Source organism: Rattus norvegicus, chromosome 18 (genome assembly GCF_021556685.1).
Source record: "Rattus norvegicus strain SHRSP/BbbUtx chromosome 18, alternate assembly SHRSP_T2T, whole genome shotgun sequence".
NCBI lineage: Eukaryota > Metazoa > Chordata > Mammalia > Rodentia > Muridae > Rattus > Rattus norvegicus.
The window spans coordinates 12,987,152-13,010,933 of NC_141551.1; the positions used below are offsets into that span (position 1 = coordinate 12,987,152).

The 23,782-nt window shown below is 40.2% G+C and overlaps 1 protein-coding gene across 5 annotated transcripts in view; it reads right to left on the reverse strand.

Moving 5' to 3' along the window:
* Positions 1–3,021: 3,021 nt before the first annotated feature.
* The window catches only part of Klhl14 (kelch-like family member 14), a 106,509-nt gene continuing 85,748 nt past the window's right edge, over positions 3,022–23,782 (reverse strand). For 3 of the 5 annotated variants that reach the window (XM_087593199.1, XM_087593198.1, XM_087593197.1), the window contains exons 5-9: positions 19,709–19,787; positions 11,603–11,793; positions 11,364–11,522; positions 7,547–7,704; positions 3,025–5,263 (exon numbers count right to left, since the gene is read on the reverse strand). In XM_087593199.1, the coding sequence (XP_087449325.1) occupies positions 5,123–5,263; positions 7,547–7,704; positions 11,364–11,522; positions 11,603–11,793; positions 19,709–19,787 (728 nt within the window). In that variant the 3' untranslated portion in view covers positions 3,025–5,122. 5 annotated transcript variants of the gene reach the window in all.

The window sequence follows — 23,782 nt, forward strand, 5'->3', positions numbered from 1 at the left end:
TTGTTATCCTTCTCAGCTTTTCATTCACACCAATATAGCCTTTGCCAAGTAGATCATAAGTGTCCACTTTATTCAATAGCACATACTATTTATGTGGGGAAAACGACAGTCCCCATTAAATTCCATGATAATGAAGGGACCGGTAGAAAACATTTCTTGTAGGCCCCTTTCTGTCTGCCCCTTAACTTCACTTTCACGGTGCCTTCACGGTCTGGCAGTTAGAGAATGACCTTCACTCCTTGATAGGCTTCGCTCTTATCAGGTACTGAACCTTATCACCATGTGTGGGTTTAAGTGTAAGTGTCCTTACTTTCAGCACATAAGATGACAGGACAAGAAGCCTTTTGCCAAATGTCACCTCTTTGATATTAGACGTCTTAACCTCTGGATCTATGGGCTACTGTATTAATTATTTGTCTCACTGCTGTGACAAACTACCTGATAAGTTGACTTCAGGAAAGAAGGGCAATGTTGGGTCATGGTTTCCGTGCATGTATTCCATCACGATGGGACAGACATTGGGGAGGTCAAACAGAGGGACATCAATGCTGGTGCTTATCTGACCTTCTCCGCTTCTTCATTTCTATTCAGTGTGGCCCCAGTCAATGGGACTGTACCACTTACATGTGAAATAGATCCTCTTTCCTCAGATAAACCTCTCTGAAGGCACATTCACAGACATACCCATAAGTGTGTCTTTTAGATGACGCTAAGTGTCAATTTGACGACAAAACACCACGGCCACTTAGTCTGTCCTCTACACTCCGATGCACCTTGTTATAGCAACACCGAATGGACTAAATAGCCACAGAGACATCCCAGGCACTAATCAGTACCTCTTTGTTTTGCTTCAGATCTGCACTCTGTAGCTATGGCGATACAGAACGTGCTACCGAGTTCAGTTTCTTCCCATGCTCACTGGTAACCTTCCCTCACTTTTTATTTCCCACCAAACTTCCAAGGTATAATACCTGGTGCTGGTATGCCATGCTAGTTGTGTGTGTGTGTGGTGTGTGTGTGTGTGTGTGTGTGTGTGTGTGTGTGTGTGTGTGGTGTGTGTGTGTGTGTGTGTGTGTGTGGTGTGTGTGTGTGTGTGTGTGTGTGTGTGTGTGTGTGGTGTGTGTGTGTGTGTGTGTGTGTGTGTGTGTGTGTGTGGTGTGTGTGTGTGTGTGTGTGTGTGTGTGTTTAGTTTGTAAATACAGATGTCCCTGGCTTTTGGTTTGAGATAGTGTAAAGGCAAGATGTGCTCAGAAACAACAACAACAATGCAACAAGTATACTTCAAAGTTTGAGTTTTGATCATTTTTTTCAGATTGGCGATATACAGTATACTTTTTTTTTAAAATGATGCTGGACATTGGTAATGAAGCATGGGTACCAGGAAGTCCATTGGCATTGGGATGTTTTCCTACAGTATTTTTAACCCATAATCCTCTGCCAGGATATATCCAGGCCATCAGCGGAGAAGCACCTACATTTTGATGTAAAGGATCAAGTTTAATTGGAAGGGGGACATTCCTAACAATGCCCTCTGGGATAACAACTAAATACTTATTACTATGTTGACAAGGGTCAAATGGCTGAGTAAAGATCAGCTTGGAGAGAAAAGATACAGAATTTAAGGTGATAGAGAGCTTACTTAGTGAGAAAGATGTTCCTATGCCTATTCCCATATCATTTATCAGTTATGAGACATATTCCTAGAAAGGGTGTATTTTAATCTCCAGAATATTTCCTTTTCTGACCTTAGATTTGATCAAGTATTAGATATCTGTATGCCAGAGTTACTCAGTGGTTCCTTGAGAGTAGGAAGAAGACAAGCATATCCTCACTTGCTTATGGAAGTTGGTCTCAGGGTATTTGGAAGAAGCCCCAGTTTTCTGCTTGACTTACAAGGTGTAAGTGGAGGCTGAGTTTAGAGGAACTTTTTTTTCTTAAAAACAAAAGGATATTATACAGAAGAGGTGCAGTCAGAAAAAGAAAGAAATCCATTGCTCCCACTTTCAGAAACTAGTAAGGAAGGATACTAGTTTCTGATGCTAGGCTTCGGATACTAGGTCCCGTCTTTGCAGTGTTCTTTGCCAGGAAGGTGGCTGTATTGATTGGTTTTGTCAATTTGACACAAACCCAGACATTTCCAGGAAGAAAGTCTCTAAATTAAGAAACTGCAGGTGTAATATTGACCCATAAGCAAGTTTGTAGGGCATTTTTTGATTAATGATTGTGTGGAAGGGACCAATCCACTCTGGATAGGACCACTCCTGATCAGGTGGTTCTGGGGTGTACAAAAAAGCAAAAGTACTGAAGAAGCCGCGAGGAGCCAGCTAGTAAATAGCACTCTTCCGTGGGCTCTGCCTCAGTTCCTGCCTCTAGGTTCCTAATTTGATTTAATGCCCTGACATTCCTGGGGGACAGAATGTGATATGAAATAGTAAGTCAAATAAACCATATCCCCCCCCAAGTTGGTTTGGGCCAGTGTTTTATCATAACAATAGAAACCACACTAAGACAGTGAACCAGCTGTAGGTTTCCCTGGGTCTCAGCCACACACCCTCTAATTATCATGCTCAACTTCTTTGTCAGACTTTCTTTAAAGGAAGATTAACTTAACCACTTCGCATTTAAAACTTGACTTAATTATGTATGGGCTCCCATTATTCCGTAGAAAGCATGCAGCTGTTTTTAATACACATCTACATGTACCTACATGTAAGGTTGGTTGCTAAGGAGTCAATAAAATGCCCACAAACATTTAGTTATTCAATTTTGAATAAATTCTGTCTTATTGTAATGAACTTGTGATAGAAAACTTAAATTCACTCACACAATTTTCAATTCATAGAAGTGTTCTAGAATCATTTCACAGTGTTTCACGTTGTCTATACTATATGCTTTAACATCCGATGAAGAAGTAGACCTGTAAGGCACATCTGTAGAATGAAAATGTTTAGGCATCTATAATTGTAAACCTTGAGACAAGCCAGTCTATACGTTTTATAAGGAGGTCTATGAGAGACAGTCGAATTTGTACATAAAGTTTTATTTAAACTTTTCCCCTTCCAAGCAAGCTTCATTTACATTCTAGTCCTGTACAAAATTTACATCCTCTGTGACTTTTTATTCACTTTTTACTCTAGAAGTTTGCATCTCTCTGAAATACAGAAAGCTTTAGAGTTCTCATAAATGCTTTTATTTAATTTGGTTAGTGATAAAAAATAAAGCAAGGAACAAGTCTAAGGAAAAGCCGATACCCTTGTATAAACAGCGACTTGTAACAGCTGAGAATACAGTTTTGGAAACAGCTCGCTCTCTCTGGGATGCCGGTGGGCGTTTCTCATGTTCTTATTGTCTTTCTTTCTATATATTCGTGTGTTTTCAAGAAAAAGGAAATGGAAGCTGATTGCACTGGTTATGTATATATATTCACATCTATATTTTTACAACGGATCCTTTGGATCTGAACATACAAATAAATACAAAAACAACAAAGATTGCACTTTTCTGTAGAAACGTTGTTGGATTCTGGTACGCCCAGCCACCTTGAGGTGATTGTGGAAGCTTCCCATGAAAGCATTTGTTCTTATCTGTGGCTACCCCTACTTGGTATTTTTAACATCACATTTGTTGAAGGTGGTCAACATTTCTTTGTGATTTAAAAAAATATTTAGGTGCTTGGAAGTGCCTAACGGTGTTGGTCAAACTCAGATGAGCTTGAAAATCTAATTCATGTTTTTCTTAGTTTTGCTTTTCTGATTGGCCACAAAGAGACCGTGTCATGCTCTCCTGATCCTTTTATGTTTTCAGTTCCTCAAAACAAGAATAAGTTACTCTCTTGACCAAGTCCAGGCATCTCCAGTGATAAAAAACAATGGGGTAAGTGGAAGAAGAATGAGAATCGGGAATCTGGTGCCAGACAGACAGAGGTGAGGAAGTGGGCCATTAGGAACTATGAGTTTGCAAGTTCATTTTTTAAAAAATAATTATTTTAAAAGAGTTATTTATTTTTATTTCACGTGTACAAGTGTTTTGTTTACAAGTTTGTAAGTGCACTGCATATGTACGGGTGCCCTGGATCTGGAGTTACGGATGGTGGTAAGTCGCCACATGGGTGCTGAGAGCCAAACCCAGGTCCTCTGCCTGAGAAGCAAGTGCTTTGAACCACTGAGCCATCTCTTCAGCTGGAAGTCATGTGTTTTAAGAATCAGAAAGATAATTGGGTTGTACTTGAGAGAAAGTTTGCCTTGTGTACCTGAATTTCTGAAAGTGATTTGTCAGTTTTTATTATGGATTAGATTGGGAACAAATTTCTATCTAACAGAGTTTCTGAGATAGTTCATGATGGAGTTGTTGGTCTTCTATCTTGAGGCAAATTGTCCTATGTTCACTACTTAAGATGCCCATAAGAAATGAGGAAGCATGAGTTTCTGGGAGCTGAAAAGCAACAGAGCGCACTTAGTTTTAATTTTCAAGGAGTATCAAAGACACACAATTAATTGTTCTCTAGCAGAGAACAATTACCAAAGACACCAACTCACTTTTTCCCGATCCCATGGTAAGCTGTAAGGGATAGAGAATATGACTGTGTGGAAACAAAGATGCCTGTCTTCCTTCTTCTGTGGTTTTCCTTTGCTACCTATGGAGTTGGTGAAGAAGCCAAGCATTTACCAATACAGAATCAAGTGACGCTTTCTGGAATACAGGGTGACCATTTCCGTGGGTTGGACTTTGAATCATTCATGTACAAAATATTTGCCAAATGTCCGAGTCTATCACATGCAGTTAGGAAACAATGCAACAATATGGATCTTAGGTCTCTGGGGCCAGGCTTCCGTGGCTTATCTTTTCCTTTTTGAAAGTTAAGCTCCACGTGAGTTTGCGTAAAGGTGGAACAAGTTCAAACCGGCCTGATATGGAAGAGTCTGTCACCACAAGTTGAGTGTCATCTGGGTTGCAAACAACAGTCTCTGCTCAAGGCCGGGTCTCTTTCTTCTGCAAGTCACTTTTAAGTCATCAGAAACCAAAGGTTAGGGCAGTTGTACCATTGGAATGCATGGTTCACGCAGGACAGCACACCGCCTGTCCCTGCATTCTAGGTGTGGCACTATGCCAGGCTTTCCTGCTGTCATTTGTTGTAGGGCACACAGGCTGGTAGAATGACTGTCGCACAGGCTGGGCCTGCCAGAGGTTCAGCCACATCGCCTTCGAGTTCTGTCCAGGTTCCTTTTTCTGGACAATAGCAGATTGTAGAGGACTTGTAGGCACCCTGGAACAGCAGAGCAGGGAGAACTTAGGGGAGGGTATTCAGAGCAGAACAGCAATGTTACTCTCCAAAGGTACACCGAGGAGACCTCTGCTCAGCAAAACACTTCAGATCAACTCAGTGGGCTTTCAACTGTTACATTCTATGGAAGTATTTGAAATTGACACTTCAAAATCTTGTAGATGTGTGTGTGTGTGTGTGTGTGTGTGTGTGTGTGTGTGTGTGTGAGTGTGCTTGCATATACATATTTGTGGAGGACAGAAGACAACCTCTAGCGTTGCTCCTAACAAATCTCTACCCATTCTTTCTCAAGACAAGATCTCTTCTGGACTTGGAACTTGCCAAGTGGGCTGGTGTTTACCTCATCTACCTTCCTTATGCTTACACTGAAATCACAGGCCAGCACATCTAGCTGATTCATTTTTACAAGAGTTCTGGAGATTAAATTGAAGTCTTCAGGCAGGCAAAATAGGCCCCTGTGGTATATTTTTGATGCTAATGATCAAACTCAGATAAATACCTAATGCTCAGGGTCACTTACAAATAATTGACCCAAAATGGGAATTTTCCAGTTGGTTTAAATTAAAAAAAATTCACATTTCTATTTTAAAAGCTGAAATAAAGTGGATGCTAGATTGCTACATCATTTCTTTGGTTTTATGACTTTTACTGGGGAGAATGGAGCCAAGATAGCAAGGCATTTTAGTTCTGAAAACATCTCCATATATATTGACTTACTTATTTTCAAGAGGCCACACAGCAAATGAACAATGGTTTGAATTTTGGCATCTTTGTCAACTTTAAGGCTAATGTTTGAGTAATATTTTCCTTTCCAAATTCAATCATAGGAAACAAAATCTTCAAAAATTAAACAAACAAACAAACAAACAAACACCTCATGGTATTTCCTGAATGTATATTCTTGATGTCTGCTTGGACGCATCTCTACTCTTGTAGTGAGTGATCTGCTCCAGTCAACAGGCACATGTCTGAAAACTTAGGTTTATCTGTCAACTTACATTTGCCGTTATAGAACTAACTTTTAAAAGTGTCTCAAAACTTACAGCATAATCTTGCTTGGTACAACTAATGTTAAAACTCCAAATTGATCTTCTAGAACTAACAGCGATAAACAAGGCAATATAAAAAGTCATTACTGAGAGAGTAATCAAACTGACCGCTAGGCTGGAGCTATTTCCTGATATTTAATCTGAACACACAGCCTCCTTTTTTCAGATAGTTTTTTCTTCCCTTCCTTCCTTCCTTCCTTCCTTCCTTTCTTCCTTCCTTCTTTCCTTTCTTTTTACAGAAAAATAGCATAAACACAAAATAAAAATTATAAATAAATAATAGGAAGTTAAGGCCTAGTCAACTCCCGACTAGCATCTAGTCTGCAGAACTATTTTAAAGGACAGTACAAGAAGGTTATTACCATTCACACAGTGTGGGGTACTCTGGGTGACAATGAGACTACTTTGTCAACAAGTCAAGAAACTAAAAGTGGGTCAGAGGTAATGTTCTAGACAGTGGGGATCTATGGAAGATGATAATCAAATATTTGCGAGACTTACCGGGTCTTGATTTGAATGTTTTGATTTCGAAAATACAATTTTTAAGACAATAGGAACAATTTAAGTTTGGATTGGGCATAAAGCGACTGTTGTAACTCTTTGGGTATGATAAGTGATTGTATGTTCATATAAGTGAGTAACTTTTCAAAAGATAAATACTGAGACCTGTAAGGTGAAATAGGACATTGTGGATATGATTCACATGTTTTTCAGTCAAAGTTAAAAGAAAGGGCCTGGTGATGGCTGATGTCACTGGGTGATCAGGAAAGGGGAGTCCACTGTCCTTTCATTTTTTATTTATGTTTGGAAACTTTCAAGATGGGAGTGGTGAGAAGCAAATCTCATGCCCTAAATAGCATTCACAGACATTGAAGAAATAATTTCCATGCTTTCCCTGTTCTAGTCAGAAACTTTTCAGACTTCCCTATTCACTTTCTACAGAATACACGGAAAATCATTTCATTTGACTTTGCGTTGGAAAACCAGAATCAAAAACACATGGATGTAGGGGCAAGCTGGAGATGTGATGCTGTCAGGCAGGTGGGGGGCCAGCAACCATGTCTACTGCATCATGCAGTTCTGTCCCCTGATCACAGTTCTGTGCCACTGCACATAAACCCTACATTCTTAAGGGTACGTCCAGCATGATGGTATACCGGGGGAAACAAACAGAAGCGAGCACACACAGGAGGAGGAGGGAGAGAAACAAACATACCATACTCCAGCTGTAGCCTCCAACTAGATAAATGCTGTCATCGAGCACCGCACAGCCAGGCCCACTTCGACCCTCCAGGATGGGTGTTTGGAGTATATTCCACTGGTCACCTTTTGGGTCATAGCACTCCACAAGCATGACGTCTAGGTGGGAGAAGCCTAGGTGACAGGAGGAGGCGTCATGGAAGAAAGAGTGACTTCCACAGTCCATTTGAGGTTATTTCGTTTTAAAACAGTGATGGAGCTAAGAAGTAACTTGGAAGACAATGCAATTGTGATTTTGATGACATAGATGCATAATTTCTTTAGTGAAATTGGGAGACATCAAAAACTTTTAAAAACAAACAACCCACAGTAGTCTTTGGATATTTTGGATTAACTAAGCCTAAGCAGGTGTCCTAAGGTTGATTACACAGGGTAGACCTTATTATAATGATTTATTATATATTATTTTAAAAGGTTTAAAACAACATAACCAGCATGCTTGTGCTTTATAAAGGTGCCATCTGTATACACATGCATGTGCCTCAGAGCTCAGACTTTCACAGACGAAATCTTATTGCTTTTCCTAAGTATTTAGCTCTCTCAAAATAGTTTAATCAATTAAATTCATTGTTCAGAATCTTAAGCCTTTCCTAGAATCTGCCTATGCATATGAATAACTTCAGTGAGTAGAGGAGAATTTTTCAAGGATCAAGGTTTCGGGCTGGGACTCAGAGCTCTGAGGGTCTTCGTCTCTGCTGCCTCCCTACTTGTGTGTGTGTGTGTGTGTGTGTGTGTGTGTGTGTATGCACAAATGTGTGTCCATGTGACTGTGTTTGAGTCTGTGTATGTGAGTGTTTGTGTTTGTGGGAGTGGGTGGGGGGAGGCTAGAGATGAACCTCAGATTTTCTTCAGGTGTGGCCCACTTCAGTTTTTGAGACAGGCTTGTCCAGGTAGACATGAAGGTTCCACTAGGACCCAGAACCTACATTGTCCTTGGTGACCTTGACACTACCCCAGCTACCTCCTATAAGAGGTAGAAAGAAGAGCACAGGGCTGTAATCTCATCACTCTGGAGACCGAGACAGGGTGATCATGGTTTCAAGGCCAGCCTGGGCTACACAGTAAGAAAGAGGGACAGTAAAGATGAAATTTTGTCTACTTAAATGCATGTTATGGAATTTTAGTTGACAATCTATCTATAGGTGTACATTAATGGATACCATGAGTCTTCAAACATAGTTGAAAAGACAAATTCAAAGATATAATTTTCATTCTTGAGAAAGCAAACATGTTATTTCAGGCCACTAGCTTCGTATACAAAATAAACCACACAAGCGGTGTTACAATAAAACAATATGCCTACTGCAAATTTTATATCTACTAAAAATGAGCATATGGGAAAAATTCTATACCCTGAGACTCTCAGGTGTTGTTCAGGGGCATATGCACCTTCTCTAGGCCTCATTTCATACCGGGGATGTTTGAGTACAAGGCTCAAAAAAGGATAGAGTTATTATCCCTCTTTTACAGACATGCTGAAATAAACGTCTTGAATGAGATGACACAACATTTAATTTATTTCAAACTTAGATTCTTTTCATTATGTCTCTTGAAATTATTCACACACATACACACACACTACATACACATATATGAGAGAGAGAGAGACAGAGAGACAGAGAGACAGAGAGACAGAGAGACAGAGAGGGAGAGACAGAGAGAGAGAGAGAGAGGGAGAGAGAGAGAGAGAGAGAGAGAGAGAGAGAGAGAGAGAGAGAGAGAGAGAGAGAGAGAGACTCTCTCAGGTAGCCCAGGCTGGCGACCAATGTGGTATGTAGCCAGGGATGACCCTTTGATTTGCTTCTACCTCCTCAGTGCTGGGATTATGGGTGTGCGTCATCGTGTCTGCTTTCTTTGCTGCTGGGTTTTTAGTCCCGAGCTTTATGCATCATAGCTAGGCAAGCAGCACTAACGAACTACATCCTCTACCCTCCACACTTTTGATGCATGCATGCCCATGCTCATGTGTGAGCTTTCCCATGTTTCCTGACTCAGCGTGTTAATCTGCAGTCTCTCTGTCCAAGCATAATCTTGAGTATAAAAGGCACTAAGACATAATAATATCTTATGAAAATCAAAGGAGAAAAAAAATCGAACTTTATTTCAAAAGATGGATCTAAAACATTGAGGTAGGGAATAGAGCATGCATTGAAATTGAAGGACCAAACAGAAAAGCTGTGGTAGGTGGAGAGAGTCCTCTCCCACTGTGGGGACACGGAGGTGAATGGCATGTACACAAGCACACATAGGATATCAACTTTTCTGGGTGAACATGAACTCAAATTATAGACTTAACAGTTAGGCTGTCCATAGATATAGAGCCACCAAAACTAGATAATATTGATGAAGCTGCATGCTGACAGGAACCGGATATAGCTGTCTTCTGAGAGGCACAGCCAGAGCATGTCAAATGTAGTGGCGAATGCTAGCAGCAAACCATTGAACTGAGAACAGGACCCCCTTTGGAGGAATTAGAGAGAGGATTGAAGGAGCTGAAGGGGCTTGCAACCCTATAAGAACAACAATGCCAACCAACCAGAGCTCCCAGGGACTAAACCAATACCCAAAGACTAAACATGGACAGATCCATGGCTCCAACTGCATATGTAGCAGAAGATGTGTTTGTTGGGCACCAGTGGAAGGAGAAGCCCTTGGTCCTGTCAAGGCTGGAACCCCCAGTGTAGGGGAATGTCAATATCGGGGGGTGGCTGGGGAGGGGGAACACCGTTATAGAAGAGGAGGCGGATGGGATAGGGGGCTTATGGCCTGGAAACTGGGAAAGGGAATAACATTTGAAATGTAAAAGAAAAATACCCAATAAAAAAAGAAAAAAGAAAAAGAAAAAAAGTTAGGCTGTGCGATTTTTATTAAATTTATGGGTAAATATGAATTAGAAAAGCTTCCCACGTCTAACCTTCCTCTAGACTCCTGCTCTGGTAGGAAAAGTGAACACGTTGGCTTTACCACTGCCAACACAGCTATTTCTGCTGCACTCAGGAGCTGGCAGTGACTTTAGAGGTCAATTAGAGCAGTTTTATAAGTGTTGATTTGAGCAAACTTAGATCCAAGGTAGGTCAGGTAAATTTCAGCATCATGAATCTGTCCCCACCCAATGTGGTGTTATACACACTGCAATTCTATAAAGTGACATAAACTGTGAAACATTGTAGTTACCAACTTATCCAGGGAAGGAACGCAGCCAAGCAATGGCTTTACAAATACTGTGCTTTGAAGTCCAAAAAAGCAATTCAATGTGAGAATCATAGATCATTTGATATTCAATACTTAAATCATTCTAAATTTAGACAGCAAGTTTTCTCTTTGAGAAAAAAATCCATACATTAGTTCTGTAAACCTGTGAGCACAGTTCTTTATGGTTGCAGCAAAAAACAATTTTCTGGAGGACAATTCATTACTACAATTTTGGAGATAAAGAGTAATTTATTTCACCGGCTTCACTGTTCTGACAAATTGTGCTTTTTAGTTATTAATGCTTCTGTTTCTCCCTAGACATTCATTTCTTTAATGTGCACAGTAACTTAAACATAATCCTATCTGCAGAATTAAAACACAGTGAGTGCAGGCTCCATGGAAGTGTTAATTTACACACAGTAGATTATAGTTGGTCAACATGCTTTTTACATACTTAACTGTGACTATCTAATAAGAAAGCTCTACCAAAGAGCATGTGATGCAAATGCTACTTGGACATAGAAACACAAAACAAAATGACAAAAACAAACAAACAAGAAAACAAACAAACAAGAAAACACCTTTCAAATGATTCCCTCCAATTGCATACAAGCGATCGTTCATCACAGCCAGAGTGTGGATGGCACGCTTCGTGTTCATGTCTTGTTTGCGGGCCCAGACATCCATGACCGGGTCATAACAATACAACCACGGGACATACTCTCCGTTGTGCACTCCCCCTGTGAAGGACAGACACATCTGGGTCAAGTAAGTGCCTTGGACGGGGGACTTTGCAAAGAGAGATGGAAGAATGGCTTGCCTGAAATGTATATTTTCCCATTGTGCACTGCTCCTGCGTGGGCTGCCAGCGGCTGAGGCAGAGACGACACATAGCGCCACTCGTTTGTGTCCAGGTTGTAGCACTCCACACTGGACAGGTAGCCAGTTTCGTTCCTCCCGCCGATCACATATAAATGCTTGTCCAAGCGACATGCGTAGAAACTGGCTCTTCTAAAATGAAAACAACAGCTCTCATTATGTCTCCGGAATATCATTTGAAATGCGGTAAGGGTTAATCTGCTGGGGAAAGGGGGTTAAGTCTTCAGAGAGGACTGTGAACCTTTGACCACTACTCATTTGCCTTCTAAATCCACGGCTATGCACAGCAATCCTATGCACCACTCACTCCAGTTAACGATTTTGCTGTTGAAATGCAAAGAAACGAGAAAGTCGGTAACGCTTTGGGTCTGCCCTGGCTTTTTAATGCGCTGCTCAAACGTTCATTAATGTTAGGGATGTTTGGTGCTTTCTTAGGATATCATAGTTCAGTTAGACAAAGTGAAAAATGAGGTAGATAATGTAACAATAATAAATTATCTTGACATTCACTTTCTTTATGGTCCTTCAAGGGTCATTGTTCCCAATTTATTAGAAAACTGCATCATCAAAATTTCTCTTCAATTATCATTTTCCCCTCCTAGTACGACTGCAAATAGCATAACTTTTGTGAACTTTGTATAGTCTTTCTATATATTTGCCTTCTAACATATATATATTTGCCTTCTAATACCAATTATAGGAATTTCATCTACAGAGCTTTGGCTATCCTAACAAGGCTTCCAAGCGATTTTAGTTCTCTGATCAAGAGAGGCTACTGACAGCATGTGTCTGCTTTACTTTCAAAGGCAAAATGTACGAGATTCATTGAAAGAATAGGTGCGCAGTTGAGAGGTAAGCTCTGGCTTAGGAAGGAGATACTGAGCAGCGGATTCAGGCTCTCAGTAGAAGAAATGGAAAGAAGGAATATGAAAACTGTGCTGCGAGTTAGACATGAGGAGCAGGAAAGATGAGAGGCTCCGTGGTCTAAGACATATGGCTATGACACGCAGACCTATGATGACCAGGACGGCAGACCTGTGGTCCAGTACTGAATAAAGATTATTGCTAAGTGCCAAGACCCTGAAGGGCATGATTGACACTGGATTAGTTAATAGACTATAAAAGTTGCTGCTAAGAATCTTGGGCAGCATCACTAGCAATGTGGAGGGAGCTGGGGATTATTTCTATCATGTCATCTATGTTATTTGCAGTTTTCTAAATTGTGCATATGAAATACGGAAACACCTGGGAGCAAGTGCCTGCATCCTGGTGAGCACTGTGTGACTTACAAAACGGGACTGTCTAGTATGTTTTACAACTTGTGGGACTTTGGGTGTAGTACACAACTGCTGTCAGCATCAGATCGCTCTCCAATGCCGTGGGGACAGTCAGGACCCTCCCCCCAGGGTATGCGCAGTTATGCACCCACATTTGTTTCTTTCCAGAAACCGTCAGGTCATCTTTACCTGGATAAGTTTTTAAAAGTTGGTTCTCATGAACTCTTCCTAACAGAGTCCAAGGCTCTTACACTTGTGCTTAGGACCAGAAATGTTCTGTGTTGCAGGAATCTTTATATTTAGAAATATTTGTATAGAGAAGATGGGGAAGGGACCCCAATCTAAACATAAAATACATTTCAGTTTTATTACTCTTCATTCCATCTTTAGACAAGTAGTTCCATGCACAAAATATTCTACTGTATAGTATCCACTGAATCCAATTAGCACTGCCCCTACGTCCTCAAATTCAGGCCACATGCATGAAAAATGTGACAGCTACCAATGGCGCTTTAGCTAGGGATGGGGCTTCCCATCCATGCTTCAATTGTAACTGGCTTGATCTTGTTCAGCTCTCGGGGAGATAACCACAGCTACAGTGAGTGCATGGCCACAGCTCCACCATGTTCAGATGACAGCATTTCCCAGTCTTCCTTCCCGTCCTCAGGTTCCTATAATCTTCTGCCCCACCTCTAGCCCACACCTTTAGTAACATTCCCTCAGCTTCCATGGAAGGGAGGCTGATGTAGATGCCATTCATATGGCTGAGTGCTCACAATTGCTTATTCTCAGTGCTTTTTGCCAGTTCTGAGTGATTTTACACAATAACTTTCAGTGTGCTTGTGTTTTACTGTGTGTATGTGGGCTGAAGTCACATGTAAATCACATTGGCTGAATTTCAGATTACAGATGCTCAGCTTGTGATAATGAAATGGTGGCCAGAATGCCTTGTTCGCACACATGATTAATCACTGTTTAAGTGTAATGCTGTTTGGAGACAATGCTGTGTTCAGCTTTTATCATAGTCTTACATTGTTCTGATAGTCATTATTGATCATCTTAGGCTGATATTTTAAAAAGTTCTCTTTTCTATATTCTATCCATATTTCTTACAGAAATGTCTGATGTGGACTGTTTGGAAGGCCATAGAGAACAGGAACAATGGAAGGAGAAAAGTGAGACAGAAAATAAAAGATTAGACTACGTAAAGTGAAGGCTATCTTTTGGGTCCAGAAACTTCAATACTGGTGTGTATGTGTGTGTGTGTGGGAGAGAGAGAGAGAGAGAGAGAGAGAGAGAGAGAGAGAGAGAGAGAGAGAGAGAGAGAGAGAGAGAGAGAGTTGCAAAATAGGGTTCAAAGAGCTGGTCCACTGAATTCTTTCAGTTGGATAGACAGATTCCAATTGCTTTCTAATGAACATGATCTGTCAAAAATTATTTAATGCTATTTTCTTTTCAAGTTTAAAAGTTTCATTGAAAATAATGGCTCTTTAGAAGACACACATCTCATTACATCATGGAGACAAGGCAGGTCAGTGTACATCTTCCAGATGACTCTGTGATAGGCTTGGGGGTCTCTGAAAGGATACATTTACTGACTGCACTAGACAGTCACCATTGTATAATTGCCCTACTGACTGTAGGTTGGGAATGGTGAGTTCTTTTCAGTACTGATCCAGAAGATGATAGGTAATCCTGATAGATGTTGGGGTTGTGAGGAACAGTGGGGAGATGCCCTATGGCAGTCTGAACTCCCCCTTTCTGCTCTACACTTCAGTTTTCTCATTTTGTTCTGAACTGGTTTCTTGACCTCTGACACCAAACCAGCCTATCAGGACTGGTTTGATAATCCTCCTGTACTCCTGGCCCTGTACACACAGTGGATTTGGGATCCAACATCAGCAGATATCACTTCCTGCACAAAGTGCAGTCTGTGCACTGTAGAAATCCCTATAGTGAGGCTGGTGACTCTCCCAGAATCTCTCTCATAGCTAGCTTGTGCATTCCTGAAATACATTACAGAAACAAGGGCTTGATGGTCTGTTAACACTGAGTTCCAGGCTCAGATATTACCAGACTAGTTTTTCTCTCCTCTCTGTAGAAAAAAAACACACTTGGCTTATGCTTTTTTTGAAGGGTTAGTTAAATATTAAATATTCCTTAATGGAATTACATGGTCACGGCGTCACATTGTTCATTTCTTCTTCTCACGTCTCACTCTCACCTCCAGAAGCAATATATAGCACTTCTGAGATAAGATCATAAAGGCTAACAACTTACAAGTATTCTTTAAACTCTGCTTATTTTAAGATCTTTAAAAGTCCTGCTAGGGGCTGGGGATTTAGCTCAGTGGTAGAGCGCTTACCTAGGAAGCGCAAGGCCCTGGGTTCGGTCCCCAGCTCCGAAAAAAAGAACCAAAAAAAAAAAAAAAAAAAAAAGTCCTGCTAATCCTCATGATGATCTATCAATATGCCACTCCTATTTATCCATCTATCTTCTTTTTTTAAATATATTTTATTCTTTTTATTGACCCACTGTTGGAAAGTTTTCCCCTTACTGTTTTTAAGTATTCTATTCTAATTTTGATGTTTGCTCGTTTTCTATATCCAGGCAAGTTTTCTAGCAGCAATTCAGTCACGAAAGTTTTAATTTACAGTCTGTTCTGCTTCCAATGGTGATGCACAATTTGTGAAAGTGACAAACCAACGAACGACCCAACTTGAGGCTCATGCCCTGAGAGTAAGACTGTGCCTAAAACAGCCTAGATTACCAGGAACCAGAGGCTGGTCAGGGTAGAACTACCCACAGTGCAGTGCCTAACCCAATTTCATCAAAGAAGAGTTATTGAGCAAATGATGGGAGCAGTTGCAGAGTTCCACAGCCAAACACTAAACAGAGCCAGTAGAACTCTGCAGAAGAGGATTGCAGGTGCCAGGGGGTAAAGCACGCCATGAGAACAGAACTCAAGAATCAACTATCCATCTATCTTCTCTCTCTTCTCTCTCTCTCTCTCTCTCTCTCTCTCTCTCTCTCTCTCTCTCTCTTTCTCTCTCTCTCTCTCTCTCATCTATCTATCTATCTCTCTCATCTATCTATCTCTCTATCATCTATCTATCTCTCTATCTCTATCTATCTATCTATCTATCTATCTATCTATCTATCTATCTATCTATCTATCTTCAGCATCATCTATGTATTTGCCATCTATCACTTATATATCCATCTGTCATCCTCAATTTTCTATCATTTATCTGTCCATTTATCATCTATGTATATGTCTATGTAATATCATCTGGCTGTATGAAAGGATAGTTATCCAGTTTGCATTGTTGACTTGCATCATCAAGTTAATAACAAGAGATTTTTGAAGCTGAATATTGTCTCCCATAGTTTCCCCAATAATATTTAAGTTTGGAAGTGTCAAGGGAATGCTAGCTTCTAGTTTTTCACTCAGTGAAATGGAGAGCTGTTGTTGTTCCGAAAGTGCACTTTTTCCCACGTCTTATAAATTAGCTAGGGAGTAAACATTTCTGCTTTATTACTCTAGATATAAAATGTCTATTTTACTTTAAAAAAATAGAAGCTTCCAAGGCATTTCTCTTATTCTAAGTTTTCAAGTTTTTCTCTCTCTTGAGGCAGAATCAAGTCCTAAATCTAAGACCCAGATAGTTCATCAGTCCTCATTTTTTTATTATTATAATTTTATTAAATGTATCCATTGATAATTTCATGCATGTACATAATGCACTGTGGCTACTCTTACCTTCACCTAGTCCATCTTCCCTCCACAACCCCCTCCTTCTTATACATTTCTTTCCCAAGTGCATGTCTTTTTGTTTCATTTTGTGACCCATTGAGTATATCCAGGGCCCTCCGCTGAGTTTGGAACTGCCCATTGGGTCCCGGTGGGTTCACATGTAAGTACGTCACTGGGCCTGTCATCAGCCAATCACAGTCGGGGCTTACGGGGGTATTACCCTTCCTTGCTGAACTATTGGCTATTGGAGGATTCTCGGGGGAAGTAGTCATTGCTTTCCACTGTGTGCATTTAAAATTGTATTTCATTCAATCTTGTTTGTAAATTCATAGCTGGAAAGCATGGAGTTTGTGAGGTCATCCATGGCTGAGTAAGCCAAGTGGGCACATGTCTAACTCCCTGCTGAACAGGAAGGATATTCGGCAGCCTTATTAGACCGCACTGGAAGAGCTGACGAGGTCAAAGGGCCTAGGAGTCAGTTCCTGCTCTGTAAGGGCGATTTACCCGAGATGACTTACAACACACTTCTCTTATTTCTCAACCAATCTGATAACTTCTCAGCCTAAGAATGTCTCAGCCCTTTGGCGGGAGAATAATAGAAACAGGTAGATGAAGAATTTCTGGTTTGATTCATGATCTATGTCCTGTAAAATTAACTTAAATGTTTCAGTAAGTATCTCTGATGTCGGATTGCTCATCTGTCTTGGATTTTTTCCTCCTGTGTTTAACGACCATGTACAGCACCAGTGGCCATTGCTATTTCGAATGGAAGCTTGGCAATGGCAGGAGACACATTTCACTCGAAGTGATGGATTGCTGCGTGGGCCAACCAGCCTACAGGAGAGATGGCACTAGAAGAGGACTGGGCATTTCTGAGCCTACAGGAGAGATGGCACTAGAAAGGACTGGGTATTTCTGAGGTCTGTATTTTCCTATTCAGCTCTGGAAGGAGTTATGCACTCTATCCGGTTGATTGTTCTAAGTCTTAAAACAAACAACGAAAGAAAGAAAGAAGACTTCTTTTACTGAGGACCTGACATGATATACCATAATGACTTCGAGAGAAACGCTAAACAGTCCATCCTGTCAACGGTGGCTGCCGAGCGCTGACAGACCATGGCAGTTCTTTTCGTCAGGTCAATGAGCTGCTAAAAATTGTCTAAGTAGGACCTTGCCATGATAGGCCACCCTGCCTCAGAGGAAGTCATTATAGACCATCAAGTAAACAATACACATTCTAAAAAAAATTACTAATTAGGTTTGTAGCAATACTTTCCATCCTTAGGGGCTCTATAGTGAGATAATTGACCGCGACGTGAGTTATGCCTCCCAAGCTGAAGGCGTGAAGGTTAATTATCATGGCGTACAGCCCCCAGCAAAGGGGATGGTGGTGATGAGACAATGACATTTCAAACATGTGTTGATGCTTCTTTTGCAAATAGAACTTTCTAGAATGGTTTTGATTAAAGGGCAAAGTGAGACAGTTACGATAACAGTTACTAGGAGCTCGAACCCAAAAGGAAGTTCTGGAGTGCACTAGAGAATGACAGCATGAATGGCTCCTGTGGTTTGTCAGGATACTGATTGACTTGGCAGTATTCTTGAGGTACAGTGGAGAGAATGAGAGACGTTTTCTTAAACAAGCTCGCTGGGCTGAACACAGTGTCTGGATCTTTCCAGCATATGCTGTGGAGTCCCTCAAAGAGTCTCACTTTTTATCTTATCATTTCAGAGGATTATTTATACATGTGAAGCAGGGTCTGGCCTCCAAGTCATAATCTCTCTGAATCAGGCTTCTGAGCCTGAGATTGTCCACATGTACTGCTGTGGCCATCTAAGAGGGCTTTAATTCATTCATACCGGGTGGGAGATACTGAGTTTCTTAATACATTTACATAGATTCCCACTGTCCTGCTGCACAGATGCCCATTTTGGAATAAATGCTATAATCATGAAGATTACCTTTAGCATGAAATCTATGCTAAAGATCTACTTTGATCTCAGTGCAATCTACTTGAATGATGAAATGTGAAGGGAGTTCATTCTTTTGAACAAGAAAGAAAACGAACACAGCCTACTGCTTTTTAAATTCCTGATGATGAGGAGAAAAGAAATTGGGGTTTATTGTCATCTTATTGGACGATTTGCTTAAAAGGACGTCAAAAGAATTCAGTGATTAACATCTAACATGCATTTACATTACCATGTGCATACAAAGGCATGGCATCATGATCGAATACAGAAATAAAATATTCATACATACATACATTACCCATGCTGTTCTTTGGTATCTAAGAGACGAGAGATAAATATTCTGTGTTTGAAAATATGGGATGACCGTTTTTTGTTTTGTTTTGGGGAATAGGGTCTCATATACTTCACTGGCCTTGAAATTACTGTGTACTTGAGCCTAGCCTTTTAAGTTTTAGCTCATCTTACCTCTATCTCCCAGGTGCTGGGATTACAGGAGTGTGCCAGCATGTCTGGCTAGGATTAATATTTTAAAGCTAGTAAGTGACCTATGCTTGATTTGCACACATAAATGATCCAAGTTCTTGAAATATTAAACTTAAATACAAATTTAAATGTCAAATCTTCAAGTTTTAATGTTAAATATTAAATCTAATATTGAATTCTTTAATATTTAATATAAAAGCTTTTATGTTGCCATGTAGACTGCTATGAAGATGGCAGACTAAGTTTTGAGGTCCTAGATACATTACCATTGATAAAACCATATAACCATATAACTAGTGGCTACACAGTCATTTCCAACATGTTATTACTATGGTCAATGATACATTGCATACATCTTTATCCTCGTGTTAGGACAAATAATTCATTTATTAGTTTCTTCTGCATGAGCAACGTGACTTGGGTAAGCCGTGGTGAGCACGTTTTCTCCTATGACTTTCATGGACTCTGCTTAGCATTCCTCATCATGCTTCATCCATGTTTCTGTATATGTAGATAGCAGTCCTACATGTCTCAGACAAAAGAAACAAACACTTACCTTTCTTGCATGGGTGGAAGTTGAATCCAACTATTAAATCGGGGATCATATCGGCTGACAAAATTTGTACTATGTTTTCCTGTAAAAATACATTTTGAGATATTTAAAATTTAGATTTCTTTCTTGATTTGCACATTTATCAGTTAAAAAAAACTCTGTTCTCAAGTTTAGGAAGCATGAATTAAATTCAAGGGCCTGGTAGCAAAGTATGAGAGGCAGGAAGTCCTTTCCTCAAATATTTCTTCTTTTCTCATTCTCTTAATTGTTGTAGACTGACTCATCCTGATCAAACACGCCAAAAGCATGTTTGCTTAACTCTCAGCATAGCAGGATAAATTTTTCTATGTTATGATATTTTTATGTTTTAAAAACCAGACGTTACTGTCCCCATTTTAGAGAATTCCTTGTATGATCTCTCTGGCTACAATTTTTGTCCTAAAAATATTAAAATGTATTTTCTAGAGAAATAATAAGAGAAAAGTAAAATATTTTCCATATACTTAAGCCCCCCACTTGCCCAACTCCTCACTATTAGCATTTAATTTTACTGACTCAAAACCTGATTGTGGTCTCCCCACAGAAATAATAGCAGAGGTGATAATGGGCTGCACTTATTGCAGAGGCTCTGTGTGTGCATCTGAGAGAGGCGCCACTGTTGTGACGTAAGCATGAGTGCTGAACCGGGAGGCAAGCCTGAGTCTTTTGAGCTGCTTAGCCAGCTTATCCCCTCTGTTGAGCTTAAAAAGCATATTAGCACTTCCAAGATATTAAAATGAATCTTATTTTGCAAACATATTGCCATCAAAACGAGAAATGCAAGCGAACAAGCACACAATGCTTTGTGTGTAGCACTAGAGGTGGAAACCGACTCACACCCAAGGCCTCAGCACTAAACACTGCCTTTGTTCATGAGTTGTAATTAGGCAATGGTACCAGATTTCTCCCCATGAAGAGATAGAATGCACACACATGTATGTTCAAATGGCGGAGACACGGTCAAGTTTGAAATCTACTGTACAGCATAGCATCTCTTTTTGTACAAGAGAAAGTGCATCATTAAGCATGGCTGTCTGATTTTTAGCCTGAGTGAATGGCTTGAAGGTTGCACACTCTTTGGATTGACAAAGACTAAGGAGGAAGTGAGCAGAAACTAAGGAGTAAGTTATGAACTCAGTTTTGTTCTTTTGCTTTTTTTTTTTTTTTCCAGTGAGACAGAGCAGACAGCTCTATCTTATTGTTTCAAGGGTAGGGTAAATAAAGGGTCATAGGGGCACAGGTGGAATGGGCTGAATGGTCATAACACGGTACTTAATTATCATATGGGCAGGAGAAAGAAAGCAGGACTTAGGTACTGACTTATGCAGTGCTTACAGTGAGCTTCGTGCAGGGTCATTCTCTGAAGAAGGTCAGGCATTTGGGCTCAGATTATAGTAATTTCCCTAATACGATCAGTTTTGTTTTTAACCCAGAGAAACCTACAGGCTGTCAAAAGAGGATAACTGCTGACCTGGTGGCTGGATAATGTTTCCACTGCAAGTTTAGGAGGCCAAGGTGCAGAGTTACTATTTCAGTGTACCAGACTGGAGGAAACCACTTAAGAAAAGAGGTTGGAAAAGTAATGTGAGGTTGGAGAGTTATAATAAATTTCCCATAAAGCAAAAAAAAAATAGAGGTTGGAATTGAAAGATTTAGAAGTGACCTCTGGGATAAGAAAAAATAAAACAACAAAGGAAAGAATGATATTTTGAAAGCCAACCTAAATAGTGCTTGTGAGAGAAGGGAACAATCAGCTGAGACTATGAAGGGTGGCTCTGACAAGTGTTCCTACAGTTGAAATGTTGAAGAAAGCCAAGAGAGACAACTCAGGAGAGACTAAAATATAGACAATGAGGTAAGAGTCTACACAATGCTTCCCAGCACTTCTTAAACCAACAGAAGACTAAACTAGAAGGCACTGATCAAGGAAGTGTCCGGTGGTCATTTTTAACTTTTTAAGCTCAAGAATATGAAAAGTTCTTGGACTTAGGCAATAGGGACCAAGAATCAGATCTTAGATCCATATAGAAAGAGCTACAAGAAGAAAATACGTAGTTTATGCTGGGAAGTCCGAAGTATCCTTAGAAGTCTATGTGTTGAAAGCTTGGTCTCTAGTGTTGTTGGGAGAAGAGTGGACCTTGAGTGTGTTAATGTCATCAATGGACTAATCTATTGACAAGTTTATCATCATGTGGACTAGAAGTACATGGAAGAGAGAAGCCAGGTCCTTGCTGGAAAGGGTGACGGGGAATGATCTTCTCAAAGATATCCTGGTTTTGAGTATATAGAAAATTAATGAAACCAGTCAAAAGAGATGTCAAGGGATTCTAGAGATTGTGTGATTTGAAATCAGAGTTCCTTCCCACATGTAAGTGTTGACAAGTGATGACAAATTAGTTTTATCTGGTGACCCACAGAAAGATAATAATGGTAAATAAGAGTGGCCCAGAAACTTCAAATAGGGAGGTTCCAACTCAAGTAAGGACTATGTTCAGAGCTGGTGCTCAAGTTTCTTGTTAATTTTGACAGCATCTGAAAACTACAAATGTTCACAAGAGTCAGAACCCTTCCCACCATGCATAAGACTGTTTCTCTGTGAAGTTTGGGTCAGAGTTTCTGCTTGGAGGAAGGAATCTGCCATTTCTGGTAATGGGGTGGGGAGGGGCTTTATGGCTGAGTAGCAGTGTTACAAACCAGAAATCTCCATTTCTTGTAGAAAGGAACTGGAACTGATTCAGAAGAAAGGCTCAGTAGAGCCTAGTTTGAGATTAGAGAGTATCTTCAGAAGCAGGGATGGTGGTGTGCAAGAGGGACAGGTTGGGGACTGGAACTATAAAAAGTTCTGAGAGTGGCAGAAGAGAAGCAGAAGAGGAGATAATGAGCCTCATGAGGAATGAAAGTGTGTTAAAGTAGACTTTATTTGCTGTCATGGGGCTTACTGTTGAGACTCTTCTAGAGGCTTCAGAGTGTTGGCTACATATGATGGAATTTCGGAAAATAATTTTTTCTTCCCCGCTTCTCTACCCTCTACCCATCTTTCTCCTCTTTTCTTCTATCGTTTCCTGTAATTATTCTTCTCTCACCCCACTCAATTCTGCCTCCCATCTACTTCCCTCCCCTCCCCTCTTCTCTCCTATCCTTGCTTTCCTTCCTCTATTATTTTTTTCTTCCATTTCCAGTCCCTTTCCTTCCCCACTTCTTTCTATCATCTCTATGTCTTTCCACTCCTTTTTCTTTCCTCACTCTTTTCCATTTTCCTTCCTTTCACTTGTCTCAGATTTTCCTTCACCATCTGTTCCAGTAGTGTTTCAGGAGCTGTCTGGACTGGCTTCAAACCTTGGATCCTTCTATCCCCTATCTCTTAGCACTGAGATTACAGCCCCCCAACTCCCATGTCTGGGTCTTCACTTTGTTTCTGATTTTTCTTTTACTTCTTTTCTTGCGATGATGGCCTACCACCAGACACCATTGATGAGTATTAGTGTATGAAGAGAAAAATGAGTAAATGGGGGCAGTGTCCAGCCAATGGTGGGGACAGAATAGGGAATATAAACCCTCTCTTAGTTGTTTGAGGAGTTAGTTCAAGTGGTAAATGTATACCAAGTTTCTATGTATTATGAAAACATCTATGGATATATTCCTATTACTACGGCATGGGACAAGTTGACAGAAGGTAATATTTACACTATAGCTGAGTAGATATGATGTATATTGGTTATTGGTACAGTAATTAATATTAGTTTTTTGATATCCATTTTTGGTCATGTAATCAAGACCATCAATAAATGAAATGATATTTCTGCTTGATGAAGTGCATCCTTATGTTTTATGAGCATGATCTGAAATTCACAGTTTTGTATTTTGCTCAGGATGTACTTCTCATAAGCTAGTTTCATATGAATTAACATTGAACTTGAGTTCTCATCTTTAGAACAGTTATGTGTGTGCGTAACAATTGAAGCATCTGTTTAATTGTTCTCTTGTATAGCTATTACATAAAAGTATTTTATATTAGTATAATATATTTATCCTTTGTGT